This window comes from Leptonychotes weddellii, chromosome 5 (genome assembly GCF_054177405.1).
Source record: "Leptonychotes weddellii isolate Sample4059 chromosome 5, ASM5417740v2, whole genome shotgun sequence".
Classification (NCBI taxonomy): Eukaryota; Metazoa; Chordata; class Mammalia; order Carnivora; family Phocidae; genus Leptonychotes; species Leptonychotes weddellii.
The window spans coordinates 147,311,202-147,332,439 of NC_138373.1; the positions used below are offsets into that span (position 1 = coordinate 147,311,202).

Genomic DNA, 21,238 nt, shown 5'->3' on the forward strand with positions numbered 1-21,238 from the left:
ACTGTGCAATGTGTCTCAGACTGGATTGGACCCTGGAGTTGGGGGTGGGATGGCCGTGGTTCCTGTTACACAGAAATTATTAGAGCAACTGGCAAAGTTTGAAGGTAGACTGTGTATTAGAGGATCGTATTGTAGCAAAAATTTCTTGAATTTCACCACTGCATTGTGGTTATATGAGAATGTCCTTTTTTTTTTTTTTTTAAGATTTTTTTATGTATTTGACAGTGAGAGAGGGAACACAAGCAGGGGGAGTGGGAGGGGAGAAGCAGGCTCCCTGCAGCAGGGAGCCCGATGCAGGGCTCGATGCAGCACCCTGGGATCATATCCTGAGCCGAAGGCAGACGCGTAATGACTGAGTCACCCAGGCACCCCAAGAGAATGTCTTTTTTTTGAAAAAAAAAAAAAAAACAAAAAAACACATGCTAACGTATTCATACTTAAAGGGGCATGATATCTACAATCCACTCTTAAAGGTTCCAGAAAAAAAAAAAAAGAGATATAAAGCATAGGTGGCCAAGTGTTAACGATCAGTGAATCTAAATGGAGGGTTTACAGAACTTCATTGTATTACTCTTACAATTCTTCTGTATGCGAGTTTAAAAATAAAAATAAACTAGGGGCGTCTGGGTGGCGCCATTGGTTGAGCGTCTGACTGTTGGTTTTGGCTCAGGTTGAAGAGATTGAGCCCCACATCAGACTCCCTGCTCAGCGTGGAGTCTGCTTGAGATTCTCTCTCTCCCTCTGCCCCTCCCGCTCATGCTCTCGCTCTGTCTCTCAAATAAATAAATAAATCTTGAAAAAAAGGTAAAATAAACTAAAATTGTTTACATGAGTGTAATAAAATGAACTTTTCAGCTCTCCAGGTAACTGTACATGAAAGCTGCCTGTGCCTGGTTTGCTGCTGTGTTCACAGTACCCGTCACAGAGCGGATGCTCAATGAATGTTAGTGGAATGCAGAAAGAAGTAACAGGGAGCACAACGACATTATTCTGCCCCCACGACAGCCCTTACTTTCTTCCTTTAGAATCTCAGCAGCATGACCTACCCAGGAATCTGTTGAACAGTTTCGCTCTAGGCAAGCCCTGTTAATCATTCCGTGACATCATCCCAGCCTCACTGGTTCCAAATCTTGGAAACACTTTCCCCAAACTGACCCCCCTTCTTTCATCCCAGAAAATACTGTCAAGATGATCTGAAGGTGTTGGAATGAACCAAAGACCAACTCTGTCAAATAGTCACAGTCAGAAACCCTACACGTTTGTGATGCCCCCATTATCTTCCAGATATCACAAATCATTCCTTGACATTGGAGGGTACTAAGAACAGTTTTGTTAAATGAATGAAAACAGAAACCATGGTTATCTCTGACGTTAGATTCTATGGGTCTGAAACTTCTTAGAATGCACGTAGCAGATAACTGACATTTCATTATCTTTAGTGGCATTAAACTGGAAAGTAAACAGGATTGAAAAAGCAAAGGGGGAGAAAAACGCGTATCCCCACGAACTGCATGACCACGTGGCCACGTAAGCCTTCAGCCAAGCTGACTTCAGTGTCTTATGGGGAGATAGCAGCACAGAGTGGAAAGACATGGGTTTTTGAAGTGAGCCAGATTTTGGCTCAAATCCCAGCACCTCCATGAACAACCTGCGTGATTTTGGGCAACTCACATAATTTCTCTGAGGGCTGGTTCCATTAGCTAAAGAACAGGGATAGTAATACCTTCCTTATATTATTAGGCCGCCATGAAGACTCATAATTGCCAACTACCATAGAAGTCTTGGTTCAGTGAATGGGCGGCTCTTATTGTTTTCCCTAAGAGGGTGCAGGAACCGTGTCTGAGGGGATTTTAATCACATTTCTTCCACTAAACACAGAGCTCCCTAAAGGCCTGGTAACCACAAATGAAGCCTTAACTCAAGGACAGTAGAGTCTTTGAAGGGAATAGAATTAAAGTAGGGTCTGTGCTTTCATGATGGGGTACAAAGAAGCTATTAGTCAACTCAGCAAATATGTGCTCTGTAAATCAGCTCAGCACATTCGAAGAGACCACTCGGAAGCAGCAAGCAGCTGAGTTCAGGTCTGAGGGAGAGCTTAAAACATAGAGTGTCTACCTGTGCCATGCAAGCCAGGAGAAGCCTTCAGGGAATCAATGACTGCCCCCTAGAGGTGTTCCCAGCCAGCTAACTAGGATTATCGACTGCCAGGTCTACTTCACATGAATTTTCAGAAAGTCCATGGGCATAGCAAGATTTGGAGCATCTAGGAGAGGTTGCTGTGTGGGCTGTGTTACTGGATGGGTGTGGAAGGAGGAAGACTAGAAATCTAATACTCTTCCTATATATAGGTTCAAATCCTCTGCCCGTATTTCATACATTTCTTTCTTTTTTTTTTTAAGTCATTAACTCTTCCTACTTTTATTAGCTGTGATTCTTTCATAAAGAAGAACTTTCATCAATTATTTGGTTACCCTGAGAAACAGTCTAAATAGGAAAGAAAGGATAAATGCTTCATTCTTTTCTTCTATGTATTAATTTCAAAACGAGTTGGCATTCTAATCTTCAAAAACATTAATGATGGCATAAAATTATCATTATATTCTTTCTTATCGGGGAAGGGAGCAGCATTGCAGGTTATGTGGTTTGGGATCCATCCAAGTAGGCATGGGTTTAAATTCTGGGTCTGCCATATAGTGACGATGTGAATTTTGGGAAGTTAATTTCCCAGAGCTCACTCGGTTTCCTCATCTATAAACAGTAAGTTTCATTTTGCAGTTTTGCTGCAAGGATTCAATGAGCTAATGCATGCAACAGGCCCTTCACATAGTGGTTACTCAATGAATCTTAGCTCTCCCAGACACTTGACTACTATGGGGATTGAGAGAAACCTTTCTTTCCTCCCAGCTGAAACCCAAGATCGTCTTGGCTTATTGAAGCATGAAAACACCAGGGTGACCCATTTATAAGCTTGGTGTGCCCTGGGGCACTGAGACTAAGGAATCACCATGCATGGTATCTGCCTCTGCCCGGAGGGCTGCAGCCCCGCCTGCCCATGAACTGGGGCTGGCAGTAAGCGGATGCTCTCCCAGTGTAAGTTCTGGGAATTCATGCCGTGGGCTCCGCAGACCTCAGCCTCCCCTGGGTTGGCAGCCTCTGAGTTGAACTTGGCCATTAGCCAGCATCTGAGCTCTAACCTTCAGTGAGACCAGCTTCTTTGTGTCAGGCACCTGTCTTTGGGGAAGTAAGATTTTCTCCTGTTGGTATGGAGAGTCAGTTTCTGGCTTTAATAAATTCAGTGTAGGGGCACCTGGGTGGCTCAGTTGGTGAAGCGTCTGCCTTCAGCTCAGGTCATGATCCCAGGGTTCTGGGATCGAGTCCCACACCAAGCTCCCTGCTCAGTGGGGAGTCTGCTTCTCTCCCTCTCCCTGCTTGTGCTCTTGCTCTCTCTCTGGCAAATAAATTAAAAAAAATCTAAAAAAATAAAAATAAAATAAACTCAGGGTACATGAAGCTACATTGTCCTCCAGTGTATACCTGTTGTCTCAAAGTACTTAGCACCTACTCTTACTCTCAGATGTGACCCAGTCTGTATGGTAAGTTATATGGTCAAGACTCTACCCATAGAAGGGCAAGTGAAAGCAAGGTGGCTGGGCAGGATTCAGGGGCTGTAAAACATGTAAAAAATAAAAGGCTTAAGGGATTAAAAATTGATATTTAACATCAAGGAACCAGTACTACCGGTACATTTCCACTTGGCTCAAGTAGCTGGTAGTGACTGATTAAAAGTTACATCTATTAACAATGGTCTTCTCTAGAAAAGATGATTTTTGAGTGAGTGAGAGAGAGTGTGTGTGTGTGTGTATGTGTGTGTGTGTACACAGGGAAGAGAAAAAGGCATCGGCATGCTGGTAAATGTTTAACAACAGCTCTTGGAGTGGTGAGGGTGCCCTGATTTGTGGTTTTCTGATTGCCACGGCGTAAATACTTCCATCATGGCCAATTTCAGCGTACAAATGTGAAGCTCAGAACACAAGAGTAGGAAAGAGATGCACACGGTAAGTCAGTCCTGTGCGTTGGCAGGAGCCGGCTCTCACGCACCCATGGAGAAAGGGACTTTAACACATACTCTGAATACTTTTGTGATGTTTTACTTTTTGCAGTATTCGTGTATTAATTTTGTGATGTACATGCCACATATATGCTATATATATATGTATATATATATACACACATACATGTACACACACAGAAATTTATCTGCATCTGTGTGAGGATTAGTCCAAATAATTGTTTTCCTAAGTTTTTTTAAAAAATACATCTAAGTGAAATCTCCACTAGAGCACATAACACGTGGGAGGGGCTCAGAAGTCAGAGCGCTCTGGGGTGTCACGTGACCACCAGGACAGGGGCTGGGGGCTCGCTTTGCTAGTGATTACCACGATTTAGCTTGCTAGCATCTGGGATAGAGAACGTCTAGCTTCCGTGCTGAGACCAAAGCCGGACAGAGACTCTGAAGATGCTTTGAGGGTGAGAGCGTAAAGCGAGATCTAACCTCAGAAGAGGAGGAAAGAAGGGTAAGGTTCAAAGGATGAGAAAAACAAAACGGGAGAACAGAAAAGTGTAAGGTCGCCGTTTATGGATCTTGCTCTCTACACTGGCGTGTGTCTCGGCAGCTTCTTACAGGAGTGGGAGGGAGCGGGGAAGACACAGTCCGGACTTTCGTTTATTGAATGCAGCGTTCGCTGGTCACATTGCAACTCAATACAAACAGCCCCGCCGAGAGTAGGGCGTGGACTCTTGTTCTCATCAATGTAAACACAACATTAATATTGAAGACTCAAGAAAATGGGTAAAAAGTCCAGTGTCTCCTCAATCCATGTAATGGTAAAGGTGCTTGTCTACCCTCTGCACAGGTCCCAGAGGGAGCCTGAGGCCGTGACCGCAGGGAAGCGGCACGGACACAGAGGAACCCAACACGTTCTTCCTGATGGTCTCCAGACAGACACGTGGATCTTCAGAATCTGTGTGAACTACAAGCTTGTGTGAACTACTGCAGTTCTTCTAAAGGCCTGAGAGGTCTGTACCTTCCGTGTGCACCAGAACAGTCCCTTCTGAGCCCTTTCCCCGTGAACCAGTCACAGCCAATAGCAAATGTGACGGTCTTCGTATTTCTACCGTCTCCGTCTTAGCCCCTGGATTCTGGAGAGTAGGGGAGTCAAGGTCATGGGGGCCTCAGGGATAATCCTGAAGAAGGCTGCCCATGTTTAAATATTGGCCGAAGACTCTCATACTCCTTGCTGGGCCACTGATGGCGGGGGCATGCTGGATGGGGCAGCGGATTCTCCTTCAGAGCCTTAAACGATCAGGTTTTCTATTTTGGATTCCCAGACCAAAAACAAACAAACAAACAAAATCCCCCTAAACAAAAACAAATCAAAGCAAAACAAGAGTGTCCTTGAGGATAAGGAACCAACCGGCCCCCACCTCCAGGTCCCACCTGGTATAATATCCTCATTGGGTTTTTCCAAATGGTTGGTTCAGATCATTGGTTTGCCTCCCACCTTGGATACACAGCTAGATTGCAGGACAAAAAAAGAAAGTTTCCTCTGAATGAAGAGACAGTTTTGCTTTTATTTCCTGGGATGGCTAACCCCCAGCACCCTGACTTCCCTTTCTTAAAAAGCAATGAGAACGTCCTAAAGACCTGCTTGGTTTTGCGGCTTTGTGGTCGGATAACCCCTTTGCTCCCTCTGACTCCTCTGTGTCCCGTCCTTGAAGAGACTGTGTCGACGAGCTGTTCTTCCACATTCTGGGAGAGCCAGATTGTGGAGCAGAGAGGCGCTGGCCGGATCCTTGTCCCAGATCTCTGTAGTGTGGGCGGCTTTGTTGGGCCAAAGAGCCAAGTAAAAACAAACCAAAAAAGCATTGCTCAATTTTGAGTTTGAAGGCTGGACCCCAAATGGCAAGTGGCATTCCCCCTGCAGAACAGGTCTCTCTCCCTAGTGGTGGGCTTCCTGGTGTTAGCTGTTGTTCTCAGCCGTGAGATACTTGAGGGCGGCAAAGCCGTAGCGGCGGGACATGTCCTGCTGAAATTCCTCCTTCAGGGTTTTGAGACAGATGCGGTATTGCTTGTTGGACCGGAACTTGGTGATGTCGAAGCTGGGGGCATGAGGCATGTGGATCATGTAGGCATTGGGCAGCACGATGAATTCATATTCCTGGAAGACAAGAGCAGCGTGAGCACTTGCAAGGACCCCCGGGAATGTATGACCGATGCCCAAGCGCATGACCAAATGACCAAGTGAATGAATGAAGAGGGGAACGACATCAGCAAGGAGGGGGGCAATGGAAAGAGAGCCATGTTGGAGAGGGACGGCGCAGGGCTGTTTCCATGACTCCGGACAAATTACTGGGATTCTCTATGCCTTAGTTTTCTCATCTATAGAGTAAACATAGTAACACCTACCTTGAAAGATGACCAATCAGGGATGGATAGTGCTGGGCAGAGCTCATGGCCTGTGAAAGGTTCTTGGTAAATGTGAGCACGTACCCATATGGTTGCTCTAGAATGACACAAGCCATCAGAGATGCTCTTGCTCAATGAAATGATGTCTGTTTCTGTGATTTCTCATAGGGCTTGATGAGATTTAACAGCCTCAACAGATTAGTACGCAAGAGGGGATAAAAAAAGAATGAAAAAAAAAAAAATAGATCCCACTGGATGGAAGCTCATTAAGAACAAACCCTAAGAGACTTAATCATAGGAAACAAACTGCGGGCTGCTGGAGGGAAGGGGGGTGGGGGGATGGGATAACTGAGTGATGGACATTAAGGAGAGCATGTGATGTAATGAACACTGGGTGTTATATAAGACTGATGAATCCCTGGCCTCTACCTCTGAAACCAATAATACATTATATGTTAATTTACTGAATTTAAATTTTAAAAATATTTTAAAAAAGAATTACTAATGGGTGTTCTTGAACAAAATAAAAACTAATGCAAAAAAAAAAAGAACAAAGCTCTTGTCTACTCATCCTTATTATAAGTCACACCGCCATACAGTAGCCTCCACTTGGCAGAATACAGATAGGAACTCAGACCAAAAATAAAATGCCTCCAAATAGCCAAAATAGGTGACACAAATTTAGGGCACGGAACTCCAAGGAGAACCCAGCACACCTTCACTCGGACCCCGTGTTCTCTGATTTTGGACATAATGTCTGATGAGCTTTGGTTATCTAGTTCCCCAGCCCAGAGCAGATCAGAAGAAACTCTGAAAGGGAAAATTGGAATGGGGAAAGGTAGCTGTTACAGATGGAGGAACACTGACGCAGCAAGAAAGGACAGTTGATGGTGAGGAGGAATACAAATAATCCGGAGAAGAAAATGCAAGAGCCCCCAGAGCTTAGCTGTTTGGGACTTTCCTGTGAGGACAAAGAACCTGACCAATCCCACTAGTCCTCTGGGTGTGGCCATTACCTGTCAGGTATGTACTCATTATGTCCGAAAATCACCGGAAAGGGTAGAGTTATATCTGGTTGTGTTACCGGCAAAGAAAGAAAGATAACCAAGAAATTTGCAAGAGTTCTGTCAAAATTGCCTAAAATATACAAAGCCCGCATCTCAGGGCTGTAAAAATTAACTTTATTTGAACCAGTTCACCTCACCACACTGCTGGACACATATGACATTTCTTTTCCTTCAAGCAGAAGCTGGGGCAGGCTGAACACTTCGCTCTGTGAGCAGCAGTGTACTACCTCCAGGTATTATTAAAAAAATGGACATTAAAGGTCGTGCTTCTATTGTTAAATATGGACACTATTCTACAACCTTCCAACTACACCAGTGGTTTGCAACCCTAGATCCTTACTAAAATCATGTGGGACTGGGTTCCTGGGTGGCTCAGTCAGTTAAGCATCTGCCTTTGGCTCAGATCATGATCCTGGGGTCCTGGGATCGAGTCCTGCATAGGGCTCCTTGCTCAGCAGGGAGTCTGCTTCTCTCTCTGCCCTTCACTCCAGCTCGTGCTCTCTCTCTCAAAAATAAATAAATAAAATCTTAAAAAAAAAAAAAATCACTCGGGACCGCTCTCAAACACACTGGAACTGTTGGAAAGTTCTCCAGGTGATTCTCAGGGCAGCCAGCACTGAGCATCCTACCTTCCTTTTTTTTTTTGAATTTGAAGTGCTCCTGTTGAGAAATATTTATGCTGTGCTCCATGAGAAGCCTTGGAGAATAGCACACAAACGGAAAAAAGGTGGGGCTGAGAGGCCCAGGCATCCTTCTCCTAACTTACCCAGAGTAGCTTAGCTTTGCTTTTGTTTATTTAACGCTGGGGTTGATGAACTCAGCATGTCTGGCTCGCTGCATTGTTTTTATAAATAAAGTTTTATTGGAACACAGCCACACCCACGTTTAGATACTGTCTATAGGTGAACTACAACAGCAGAGTTGAGTAGTTGAAAAGGAGACCTGTCAGCCCCACGGAGCCCCCAAATCTACTATCCGGTCCTTGGCAGAAAAAGCTTGCAGACGCCTGTTGTAACCTGTTAGAATTCTGCTGAGTTCTTTTGAAGTAGGTGTTTAGTAAATATTAGTTGAATGACTGAAAGTGTTTCACAACGAAATACAGCCTGAAAATCATCACTTTTAGTTACAGGGCAGGATAAGGAGCTGCATCTCAGCCACATGCCTTCTTGCGTCCCTTATATGGAACTTGGAGAATGCTGTGTGCCAGTTATATGGCTCAAAGGCCAAGTGATGGTGTTTTGTCCTCATCATTAAATTGGGTGAGGGCGGGGAGTGAAATGTTTTGTCATAGGACACTCACACTTGCCTGGGTCCTGGCTGGGAATCCAACTCTCACCCAAAGGTGTAGAGAAGGAGGAATGGTTTGGGAATCAGTGGCCATGAGAATTAGCATTGCCACGTTCTCACTTCCGGTCCCTGATCCCATCTCATTCCCTCTCAGGGCTCTGTTTTCTGACCTCCAAGGTCCCCCTTCAGCCCTGAAGCCGACGCTTTCTCCCCCCATGGCGCCAACTACACAACACCTCACCATCTCACCTGTGCATCCAATTCCATGATATGAGCCACCTTGTTCCAGCCAAAGCCCACAAACCTCCGGTCGTACTCAGGGCAGTCCCTTCTCACGACAACGTACGGCTCGAAATCGGCCTCCCACTCAACACGGTAAGGCGTGGTGGCAGTCCGCCACTTGGCAAAGTTTGTGGGAGCGTGGCCTTTTGTCCAGACGTGGTACCTAGGTCACATGGAGAAAAGCCATTGGGTGAAAGGAAGCTGAGCTTCCCCAACACTTCTGGTTCAGAGGAAGAAAAGGTGTACGTGGATACAGTCCTTGTTGTGGGTTGCACCATGTCCCCCCCAAAAGATAGGTTCAAGTCCTAATCCCCAGTATGTGTGGATGTGACCGATTTGGAAAGAGGGTCTTTGCAGATGTATCAAGATGAGGTCATGGTGGATTAGGGTGGGCTCTAATCCAACCACTGGTGTCTCTCTAAGAAGGAAATGTGGATACTGAGACACACACTGGGAGGATGCCATGGGAAGGTGGAGGCAGAGATTGAAGTGAGCCAAGGAACGCCAAGGATGGTCAGCATCCACCAGAAGCTGGAGAGGGGCAAGGAAGGATTCTTCCCTAGAGCCTTCAGAGGAAGAATGAACCTGCCAACACCTTGATTTTGGATTTCTGGCTTCCGCAACTATGAGAGAATAAAGTTCCATTGTGTTGAGCTACCCAGTTTGTAGTATTTTGTTACGGCAGTCCTAGGAAACTAATCCAGTCCGTTATCTACATCCTTCATTAACGAGGAGACTCTCACAATGAAAGGGTAAGTGAACTCCTGGAGGGCTCTGTATCGTTTACATGGACCTAACTGTAGGTCAGTCTGTGCTGGTTATTCTGACCAGCGAACACGGTGACCTAGCCCTTGTACCATGTCCTCCCCCTTGAGGCAGGACCCGTGGCTGCACCACTCCCATGATTATGTCACATCATCTGGCAAAAGGGATCCCTGTAGATGTAACTAAGGTTACTAATCAGTTGACTTTGGGTTAGATAAAGGGGAATTACTGGGGGTGGGGGAAGGGTGGGCCTGGCCGAATCATGAGAACTTTTAGATCTGGGTTTGGAAGAGAGCCACGTGTGAGCTACCTGTGGGAGCCTCGTGGCAAGGAGTCAGCAGGGAAATGGTGACCATAGTCCTCCACGTGCAAGGAAAGGAAGGCAGGGAGCCTAGAGGAGTGCGGCACACTCTGGAGGGGAACTGGAGCCTTGCCCCCACCTTGATTTCAGCCCAGGGAGGCCCTGAGTGAGAATCCAGCCATCCCATGCCCAGATCTCTGACCCTCGGGGACCGTGAGATAATAAATTTGTCTTGTTTAAAGCTTCTAAATTTGTGGCAATTCGTTATATAGCAATAGAAAATGAATACAACCATACAACAATAATCATAATAAGCTAACATTTATTAAGCACTTACTATATACTGGGTATATTGTAAATATCATATCTATAGCTTTAAATTCTTATAACTTATTCAATATCAAGTTACAAATTATGAGGATGGAGCTGGGATTCAAACCCAGACAGCCTGACTCAAAAGCCAGGATCCTGGACCACTATGCTGGGTGATCTCTCTTCTGCGTCCCCGTCACCCACACTCTCTGGCCTCTACAGAGCAGAGAGTCAGTGATCGGGCACTAAGTTGAATAGATTAATGAACAAGTAATCTCAAAACCTGACGGGTACCTACGAGAGAGGGCAGGTAGTGGGGCAGGAATCTGCCTCTGGAAGCTACAAAGAGGTGGCAGGAGCCTGGGAGCCACGTGAAACAGCAGACTTGGCCCAAGAGCAAGGATCCCACCTTGCTCTTAGGGAAAAATAACATTGTAGAAAAAGATAATATGAAAGGTGGGACCGCAACAACTTAGGGAGCTTCAGGGAGAAAGGAGCTCACGGCCCGGGGTCCCACCTCCACTCAGGGAGGCTCTAAAGCACGTGAGGGTTGAGTGAGAGCCGGCGGTCAGTGTGGCAGGTGGCGCTCTTCTCGTAGGGGACGCGGCCACTTGCTCCCTCTGCGCCCTCACCCCGCACCCCCCCTCCCCGAGGCTGGACCTCCCTGGGACCCTCGTGAACCGCCCAGTGAGGCTGAATGGGCACTGGCCAATGGCCAGGCTGGCCGAGGGCAGGGACCTGAATCCCCAGCTCCACGGATTCAGCAAGTGCCACCAAAACCACGGTCACACGATCCGAAGGAACACAAGAGGCTGAGTAACACCGAGGGCGTGGAGTGTGAGGAAGAGGGATACTGCAAGGTGTCAGGATCAAGCCAAGAAGCAGGCCGGGGAGTTGATTTTCCATTCGTGAGCTAGCTCGCCAGGTGGTCCCGACACCTGCCGCTTGCACAGAGCGGCCCAGCACCACCGGCGGCCGGGCACACACACTGGCTCAAGCTCGGCACAGCGGGGCCGCCGAACCGGGGTTCGAAACCCGCCTCGGTCGCTTAGGAGCGGAGGCCCTCGGTCAGCAGAGCATTTAAACTAGCCTTTACTTCCGCCTTGTGTCCCCTGGGGAGAAGAGCACCTATCTTGTCGAATGGCTGGGGAACTTAAATGAGGAAATGTTTATAAGGCGCTTGGCACAGCTGGCATACAGTAGGCGCTCAATAATGCTCCTTCCCTAAGAGGCAGTTTAACAAGGCGGCTAAAAACAATGGCTCCAGAGCCAGCCTGTCTGGGTTGGAATTCTGTCACTCAGCAGGTGTAGAAAATGTACCTAATTCCTCTGTTCCTTCGTTTCCTTCTCTAGGTAAAATTATTAATGAATAATAATAATTATTCGTTTCTTTCTCTTGGTAAAACAGAGAGAATCATGCCCACATCACGGATTTATGACAGCGATGTGAATTCACATAAAGTACCCAGGGCAGCGTCTGATACACAGTAACGTTTCCTAAAGTGAAGATATGCTCATTACTCCCTCGTTTGCCCTAGATATGGTGTCAATTCACAGGGCTCTTACTCTCCGTGATGTCAACGTATCACAGCCGTCTTACTTAGAATACAAACCCTTGGCCTGCTGTGTGGGAAAGAGGAAGAGCGGGGAGGGCAGCTGGGTCAGTCCTGTCCCCCTGGGTGGGGGGCAGCTTCCGTGAGCTCGGCCGGAAGACGGACAAGCGGTGCCGCGCAGCTGGTCAGCACAGAACACAGTGACATGACAGTTCACCTGCCACAAGAGCACGCGAGCGCCTGACTCCGCCCCCCGGAACCCACCGTCCGTCCAGGGGACACTTGTTCTGACATTATCAACACCAGGCAGCCTCCAAAACAACAGAGACGAGAGAGGTTTCCTGGATATGGCACGTGGGATGCCACTCCGGAGAGATCTGGGGGCACCCTGCTTTGAGCAGTGGTTCTCAGACATGAGCTGCGGATCAGAATCACCTAGGAGACTACACTTTGACCAATCACTGGGTTCCACCCCCAGAGTTTCTGATCCAGTACATCTGGAACGGGGCTTGAGACCTGACACGTCTACGTTCCCAGGGGATGCTGATGCTACTCGTCCAGGGACCCCGCTCTGAGAACCTAGAGCACCAGTAGGGGTGGGGAAGATTTCCCATTCCAGCTGCAGTGGGAGGGGGATCTCAGCTGCGAGGAGACCTGAGAGCTCATCGTTTGGAGGGGAAGGAAGGTGACAAAAGCAATTTCTCGGGGGGAAGGTCTGTAATTTAGCACTTGGCCTCATGGCTTGTGAGCTGTGGGCCAGAGCAGGAATCCTGGCAACGGCAGGCCAAACCCGGGCTCCCTTGCCCACAGACGTGGCCTTGAAATGTGTTCTCAAATCACTCGGGGATGGAGATGGAAGGAAAGAGGCCCTGGAAATCTGCCAGGCGTGGAGCCATCAGGCTATGGCGTCTGTGGGAGGCTCGGACGAAGATCTGGTCTCAGAGTCTCAATTTTTACCTGCACCTAACACGATTGGTAAGAACATTCAGGACTCAGTCCAATGGTATCTGAGTTAAACGCAAAGGCTCTGCAGCTCCTCGGACCTGGACTGAATCCAGGCTCTGCTGTGTACTGGTGGTGTGTCCTTGGGTAAGTTATTTGGCTTCTCAGAGCCTCAGTTTCTTTATCTGTAAAAGGGGGATGATAGTATCTGCTTCACAGATTTGTTGTGAGGATTATAAGAGCTGACAACAGTGCCTGGCACAAGTTACGTATTCAACAAATGGCAGTTGTTATTTCTTTCCAAGAAGAAAGAAGTCCGAGTTTGGGGGGGGCGGTGGTTATTAAACCACTTCAGGTCACTTTCCAGAATTCTGGATAGAGGAAGAAGGCTGGGGTTCGAGTCCTGGCTCCAGCAGGACCCTCCACTCCTCAATTTATCTGCTTAAAATGTGAAAAAGGATCATCTCTGAATTGTTGAACGAATAACCGATCTCATAGTTATTTTCCCAAAATAAAGTTTGAGAAAACCTTCTAGAAACTTCTAGTCACTTAACGGTAGTACAGAAACCAAAGTTATTATTACAAGCTTTTCAATAAAATCCAGATTGCCTGGAAATGTATGATTTTTTTTTACTCAAACGCAGTGTTGGCCATTCTTCCATGGTTCAAAGTGGAGGCTTCTCTTTAAAATAGGAGCAGATGGGAGCAGAGGCTCCCTCTTCAGACCGCTCAGTCAAGAGATCGGGGAGGACCCCTACGTCCCCCAAGGGCACTAAATGCCACAGCCTGTTCCCGGGAGTCGGAACCCATTTGCACCTGCACCGTCGTACACACTCCCTGGGCATGTCGGACAGGGGGTGGGGTAGCTCCCCTGCGAGGCTCCCACAGGACTGGGGGGCGTGGAACATCGGGCAAGGGCGGGGCTTATTTAAAACTCTCACTTGGGCGACGGGAAAGTCAGCTGCCCCATCTGCCCTGTCCAACCCTGGAATCACCTAGCTGCCATTAGCTGATGAAGCTACAGACACCCATCCTAGGCCTGAGGACCACGCAGTATGGACCACTCCCCAAAAAAGGAAAAGGGGAACAGCAACCATGGTGCTGAACAGGATGGACCCACTGCCCAGATGAATGAAGGAGCAAGCAAACCAAAGAGAGAATTCCGACAGGAGATAGGATCAGGAACCCACACAGAAAGAGTAAGCTGACTTCCTACCTGACATCGTGGTCCTTCCATCTGGACACACGACGCCCACCACCCACGTACAAAGCAAAGCACACAGCATGTGGGAAGAGAGACTATTCCAAAGACGTAGTTGGGGGCCAGTGGTGCTTCTTCTGGCCTTAAGATGGTCTAAGGTAGCAGCGAACTTCTGGGCCAATAGCTCTGGTGTCTGGTTTCCGGGGACAGGAAGGCCTCGCACACCCCCGGGGGACGGCTCTGAGACTCCTCACCTGAATGTGAAGAGAGTCCCCATGTCCAGCATTGACAGCAACTCCGCTTTCGACTTGGGGAAAGACAGCCGGTAGCGCAGTGTCTCGAATGCAGGGACGATCATCGCCTTCTTGGTGTTGGCAAGGTCGAGCTGGATGACAGACTTCCTGAAAGGAGAGGGCAGGCAGAGACAGGGTCCCCGTGAGGCCAGGCAGAGGCCTTTCCCACCTGAGGGCAGGGAGGGGGCACAGGGGGTGGAGGACAGAAAGCCCAAGTCAAAATCTCAGTTTAAAGATGGGGAAACTGAGTCCCGGGGAGGCCAAGCAGCTTGTCCAATACCACTCAGGAGTCCAGAGAAGAAAGGCTGCCTCTGAGTCAAAAAATGGAGTCTCCCTGGAGAGTGAACCGAGGGCAGGCCGGACAGGAGGGGCTGGGAGACCCTCCCTCACTTTCACAGTGAGTGTCCCTGTCAGAGCCAAGCACAGAAGGCAGGTCTCCAGGGACTCACAGGGGTTGGAGTCCAGCCTGCAGGGTCCACTGGGCTGGCTATCCACTCCTTCTGCACCACTGGCCACATGGGAGCGTCGGACAGCAAGTTGATGAGATGAGCCCCAACCTGGGCATTTCTGGGTCCCATCTCGTGGACTTCTCAACCTCTCGAATCCCCCAGACCCTGAGCCTTGACAGTCACCAGACCGGCCCCATGCCGCCAGCACCCAACACAACAGAGCTCGTATCCCACGTGAGAGGGTGGGACATTCTCCACGCGCTTCCTCACTCCCACCTTTGAGGCTGCCCTTCTGCTCTACTCCTCTGAGACCCAGCTCCTGCCCTTCTACATTTGTCGGCCACTGCCCAGCTCCGCGGCCATCATTCTGCAAGGGAGAAAGGCTTAGAGAGAGAACGCAGAGCAGGAGGCTTGTAGCGAACAGACAGGGTTTGAATCCTGGCTCCGTCACTCGGTGAGTCTTGCCGTATCGGGCAAGTAATTTAGCTTCTTACAACCTCAGGTTCCTCCTTCCTAAAATGGGGCAATGCTATCTCCCTCCTGGAACTGTCGCGGAGGCTGAACGAGGTAACATAAATACAAATACCGTTTGGCACACCTGGTACGTGGCTGACCTGTATCAACATATGGTCACTGTTCTACCACAACACAGTCCTTATTCCCCGGCTTGATCTCCCAATGATCCCTTTTGGCCATGACTTTGGTACTTCATTCTGGCTTCCTGCTCAGACCACTGGCTCTTGGGACTCAGTGCCAGAGAAGGCTATTTGCTTATCATCTCTGAAGTAGAGAAAGCAGTCTTCCTTGGGGTAATCAAGGCATTGGGAGGCATTTTGCAAAATACTGGAAGAAGTAGCCTTCCATAGCAATGCGACTTACCGCTGTATGACTGAAGTCACTTCACTTTGAACTTGTGCATAAGCAGGGATGGGTCTGCAAAGGGGAGTCATGCTACCACAAAGGAAAACTGTGTTAGCCGAGGCCAGTGTGGGGCAAGAACAGAGCAGCCGTTTGAGAAGGACGAGGCAGGGTTTGGTATCCATGAGTGATGAGGTCAAAGGAAGGACTGGTGTCAGAAGCCAGCCCTGAGGAAGGGGTGAAGGGGTGAAGCGGTTGCATCAGCGCCCCCTAGAGAGGGCGTGGCTGAGATGGACCAGGTCATTTTAGAATTCTCTGAATAGCAGTTGTAATTCATTCTTTATAATTAGGCTTAACTATATACCAAATGCTATATGACCCTCATGTCACTATTTCTGGGGAGACTCGTAAAGAATGACACCAAGATAGAATCTGGGTGAGCTATATATAGCCAGTTGGAGGACGAGTAGCCTGAGTCAGCCTGCTTTGGTCTGCATTCCTCTCCTGCTTTGTCTCTCTGAACAATGACTTCCCAGTTTCCAAACATCCGAGATTCCCTCACCCATGGCCAAGTATTCCCTTCTCGATCAATCCTATATTAGACATAGGCAGAATGGGGGCTCGCCGCCTTTCCTCCAGGAAAACTAGATACCTTATCTATCGGTTCTGGGAATCGGGGATGGGACACATGGGTCTAGAAGATATCCTTGGACTCACCAGATGGCAAAGCCCCTGCAGCCACCAGGAAGGAGGGAGAGGAGAGGCACCCAGCACGGATGGGTGGTTGCTACTCATTCAACAATCCTTGAGCATACCTACTATGTCCCAGGCCCCATGCTAGGCACTTGCAGACACAGAGTGAACAGAACGGCCCAAGTCCTTCCTGCCTCGTATTTACATTCTTGTCGCAAACATCTCAGGATGCTAAAAGCCCAAGATTGCATTTGCAGCTACTTATGTTAAGATAATTGGGAAAAGCGTGGGAGGCTAGGAGCACTGAACCACAAAGGGATGGGCAAAGCGTGTACACACATCCACAACAGAGGTCTGTGGATGCACGTGTCTGCCTCTGTTACTATTATAATCACGGTTACAGTAGCCACTTCTTGGACTGCCCTGCTCAAAGATGATTCTCTTTCTCATGGTCCCTGCATGTAGGAGCAGCTCTGGGAACACAGGGCCAGGGCTGTGTTCATGGGTAGACGCTTGACTCAAGCTGAGCAAATCAGTTTCTCACTCCTGGAAATCTGAACAGAGATGCCGAGATTGGAAACCGAAGAGCCGACATGCGCTAACGTCAGGCAGTTCTCTAGAGGCTTTTGAACTTCGGCTGCAGAGAAGCCCAGAGCTGCCTGGGTTAATTATGGTCTCAAGTATCGGTTTTCCAAATTCTACTTTGGTGCCATAAGAAATACCACTCAAATGTTTTTTTTTTTTTCCTTTTGTTTTGTTTTCCTTTGATTTCTTTTCATTTCAATGAAGCTGCCTACCCTTGGTTTCTGTTGCTTGCAACCAAAGCACGCTGATACATTGCAAGTTCCAGAGTATGCAGACCCAGCAAGCAGCATGCCTTACAAAATGCAGCCCGAGAAAGTCTTATTTCTGTCTGCATAGAGAGCATCAGATCCTGGAGTGCCTTCTAAAACTCCCTTTAAGCTCACTGAAACACAAACTGCCATAAAGATGGATTTGTAACTAGATAGATCCATTTCAGATTCAGTCCAAAGAGGTTTGGATATTGATGTCCTGAATGGGTCTCATTATGAAGTTGTTTCAGCAATAAAGTGGTTTTAGGATACCGACTCTGAGCACATCTGCTCACTGAGCTGGGAATGATATAGCTTGGGCCCTTCCGCAAGGTTTCCTGTCGGTATATCCTTCCCTTGCTGGGGGTTTGCTGACCCCCTGGGGATGCACAATGTGCCTCCACCATTTATCTGGAAAGGGATTCCTGCAGGAGATAAGAGTGTTTCAAATGAGCAGAATCTTCCGGGGAGATTGGCTAGACTGGGAACCAAGAGATGTGAGTGCTGCAGCCAGCCCGGACGAGCTGAGTGACTTTGGGTCATGTCTCGCATCTTTTAGAATGTTAAATCTAGATTGACACTGAAGATTCTGGAAGGTAGCAATCAGACACACTTGGCTTCTAACTTGGACTCTACTGCTCCTCCTAGAAAGTCACTTGAACCATTCTGAGTCTCAGAGTTCATGCTCTTGTTAAATATTTTGGTGAGGAAAAGCACACGTGCACATGGGAGTCCTTGGTGCAATGCCCAGCGCGTATTAAGCACCGTGTGTATGGTGGTTAAGCCTGTGATGGTTGCTTTTATGTGTCAGCTTGGCTCGCCTAGGGTGCCGGCTGTTTGATCAAATGCTCATCGAAATGTCGCTGTGAAGATATTTTGTGGACATAATTAATGTTTACAAGCAGTGGACTTTAAAGAAAGGCCCTTGCCCTCAACAATGTGGGTGGGCCTCATCTAATCAGTCGAAGGATGTCAGCGCCAACACTGAGCTTCCCTAGGAAAGAAGAGATTCTGCCTCTGGACTGTCACTTCAAAATCCTGCCTGAGTTTCCAGCCTGCTGGCGTGTCTTATGGATTTCAGACTTGCCAGTCCTCACAGTGCCTTAAAAGAACTTTCCATCTTGCTGGTTCTACTTCTCCGAAGAATCCTGGTTGATGCACCGTCCTTGCTTCTCGCCCAAGACCCTTTCAAAAATATTCCCAAACCTACTACTAGATTTGTGGACTGAAGAACTCTTAAAAGAAGATTTCTACTGAAGTAGTTCAGAACCCTGCTGGTACAACAGAGAGCAAAGCAAATACACGTGACTTGGAGCCAGCTGGCCCCAGGTTCAAATTCTGCCTGCCACTCTCTTTTGACCTTGGGCACGATATTCAACTTCTCATGGTCACAGGTTCCCCGGCTATAAAATGGAGATGATAACCCTTATCAATAAGGGTCGCTGAAAGGATGAAGCAAAACAGTCCCCCTAGGGCCTGACCCGTGCCTGACTTAAAGTAACTGATAACAAAGGAGCCCACTTCCCCTTTCTGGCTCGGCTTACCGGTGGGCCTCCTGCCGGAGATGGGTGAGTGTGGAGGAGTCAGGAAAGGCAACAGACTCTTGCAACCAGGGCAGGATTTTGTTGCCAACCTGCTTATCTATGGAAACAGAATATATTAGATCTCAGTCTCCAGCCAGCTCTCTGTATCCTTCTGTCAGAAACTATTCAGGTGTTCCTGGCAGAGTAAGTTTGGCCCCTCTGATCTGGTGGAGCTGGAGGTGACTGGGGGCTGGCTGGGGGCGGGGGGGGGCTGAACACTGGGCAGCGTCTGTCTTTAAGCCCCCCAGGCCTCACGCACATCTTCCCTCAGCATCTCCCCTCCACTTACTCAAGTATGCAAATAGCTCACAGCCTGTTTGGCTCCCACCTGGGAAAAGTGGCGAGCAGGGGGGAGAACGTGAGTGGGTAGTGAGGATTCCTATACCGACCGAGGGGGTGGCCGGGGGCCGCCTGGAGGCTCGTACGGCTTAGCATTATGTCAGACACAGCACAAAGGGGACGCTGTGAGGAAGATGGGCTTCCTGGGGTTTAGAATGACCAAACCCTGCGACTGATCCTGGCAGTGGGTTGTGAGTGTGCACGCCCATACACACACATGCGCGCGCGCACACACACACTCATACCCCTCCCTCCATCTCTCTCCTTCTCATGCCATCCTCGAGACGGGTCTCTGTCACCAGGGAAACAGCCCAGGAGCCCAGCATGAAGAGATTTCGGAAAAGCATCTCAGAGAAGTAAGGAACAATGGCGTGTGGCAGAGTTCTTCCGACTTCAGTGGCGGGGACGTGGCCTCGGGCTGCCCAGGTCCGCCTTCTGGCCGGTTACTTGTCCTCCCTCTTCCACTTCCTGAGTCAGTGATGATGGGGGGTGGTGACAACAGCTCTCACTGGGGGTCTGTGAGGGCCAAGCAGTCCCCACGCCCTGCAGATGAGAAGCGCCCCGTGCACCCTGGCCGTGACCATGACCGCTGCCCATCCTCGGGCACCGGCCTGACCGTGGTCACAAAGCCTGGCGCCAACGCTGGCCGAGGCTCCGCTGGTTTGTTTCCTCACTCGCTCCGCCACGTGCCAGGCACTGCGCACTCGGGAGACATCAGTAAACACAGCAGGCAGAAAATTCCTGTCCTCGTGGGGCTGACATTTCCGGGACGGAGCCAGAACTGTGAATGAATTACGGAGCATGTCGGAAAACCAGAATTTCCGTGCGGGAGAACGGAGCTGGGTCGGGGGTGTGAGGAATGTCAGGGCTGGGGGGCGGGTTGCAGTTTGAGATGGGGGGGTGCAGGCAGGCCTCGTGGAGAAGGGTAGGCAGTAGGGGAGGGGGCAGTCATGCGGCGATCTGGGGCTGGAGCTTTCTAGGCTAAGGGAACAGCCAGTGCAAAGGCCCTGTGACAAGAGCACAAAGAGGGACAGGGAGAGTCCCTAAACGTGGGGCGGGAGAGGCAGTGGGGGCAGGAGAGCTGCAGGTCATAGACGGTCTCATAGATCACTGAAGGCTGGGGGGGGGGAAGAACGCCACCCCTCTCTCCTCCAAAGGTGTCCAAGTCCTAATCCCAGAAACCTGGTGATCTGGAACCTTCCATGGCAAGTAGGGCTTTGCAGATGTGATTAAGGATGTTGAGATGCGGGAAGAGGACCCTGTGTTATCTGAGTGATCACTAGGCTCCTGATACAAGAGAGGCAGGAGGGTCCGAGTCAGCAAGGAGATGGGATGATGGAAGCAGAGGTGGGGATGACGTGGCCACTAGTCACAGAATGTAGTTCCCCCTAGAAGGCAAGAAACATTCTCCCCTAGAGCCTCCAGCAAGAACGCAGCCCGTGGAGACCTTGATTTCAGCCCCGTGACACCGGGTTCTGATCCTGACCTCCAGAACTGTAAGATAAAACTTTCGTGTTGTTTTTAACAGCCACGTTTGTGGTGATTTGTTACCGCAGCTATAGGAGACTGATACCGAGGGCTTGGGATTTTACTTAGTGAGTTGGGGCGCCACTGGGGAACTCTGAGATAAGGAGTGAGATGAGCTGCTTTCTAGATTAAGGAATCCCTCCGGCTTCTGTGTCGGTAACAGACTGCAGGGTTGCATGGTGGAAGCAGAGAGATCAAGTAGGGGGCTCCCGAGCTGATACGGCTGAGCTAGCTTGGACTTTGAGAGTCACAATGAAGGTGAAAAGAACTGGCCTGGTTCTAAAACCAGCAGGATTTCCTTGCCCACTGGGCATGGGGTGTGAAAGCGGAGGACCGGAGATGACCCAAGGCTCTTGGCTTGCATCATGGGAAGACCGAAGAGGCCATCAAATGAGACGCTGGCGTGAGCTTTTTGGGGAGGATGAGACTTAGGTTTTGAACAGTTTGTCTGAGATGCTTGAGAGAACTAGGCAGAGATGATGAGGCC

The 21,238-nt window shown here is 49.0% G+C and overlaps 1 protein-coding gene across 4 annotated transcripts in view; it reads right to left on the reverse strand.

Annotated features, from left to right (window-relative positions):
* Nucleotides 1–4,705: 4,705 nt before the first annotated feature.
* Nucleotides 4,706–21,238, reverse strand: part of LARGE1 (LARGE xylosyl- and glucuronyltransferase 1) — a 451,673-nt gene continuing 435,140 nt past the window's right edge. For 3 of the 4 annotated variants that reach the window (XM_081822370.1, XM_081822371.1, XM_081822372.1), the window contains exons 13-15: nucleotides 14,431–14,577; nucleotides 9,070–9,265; nucleotides 4,706–6,218 (exon numbers count right to left, since the gene is read on the reverse strand). In XM_081822370.1, the coding sequence (XP_081678496.1) occupies nucleotides 6,021–6,218; nucleotides 9,070–9,265; nucleotides 14,431–14,577 (541 nt within the window). In that variant the 3' untranslated portion in view covers nucleotides 4,706–6,020. The remainder of the gene's footprint in view (nucleotides 6,219–9,069; nucleotides 9,266–14,430; nucleotides 14,578–21,238) is intronic. The other variant, XM_081822373.1, reaches the window with a different exon arrangement.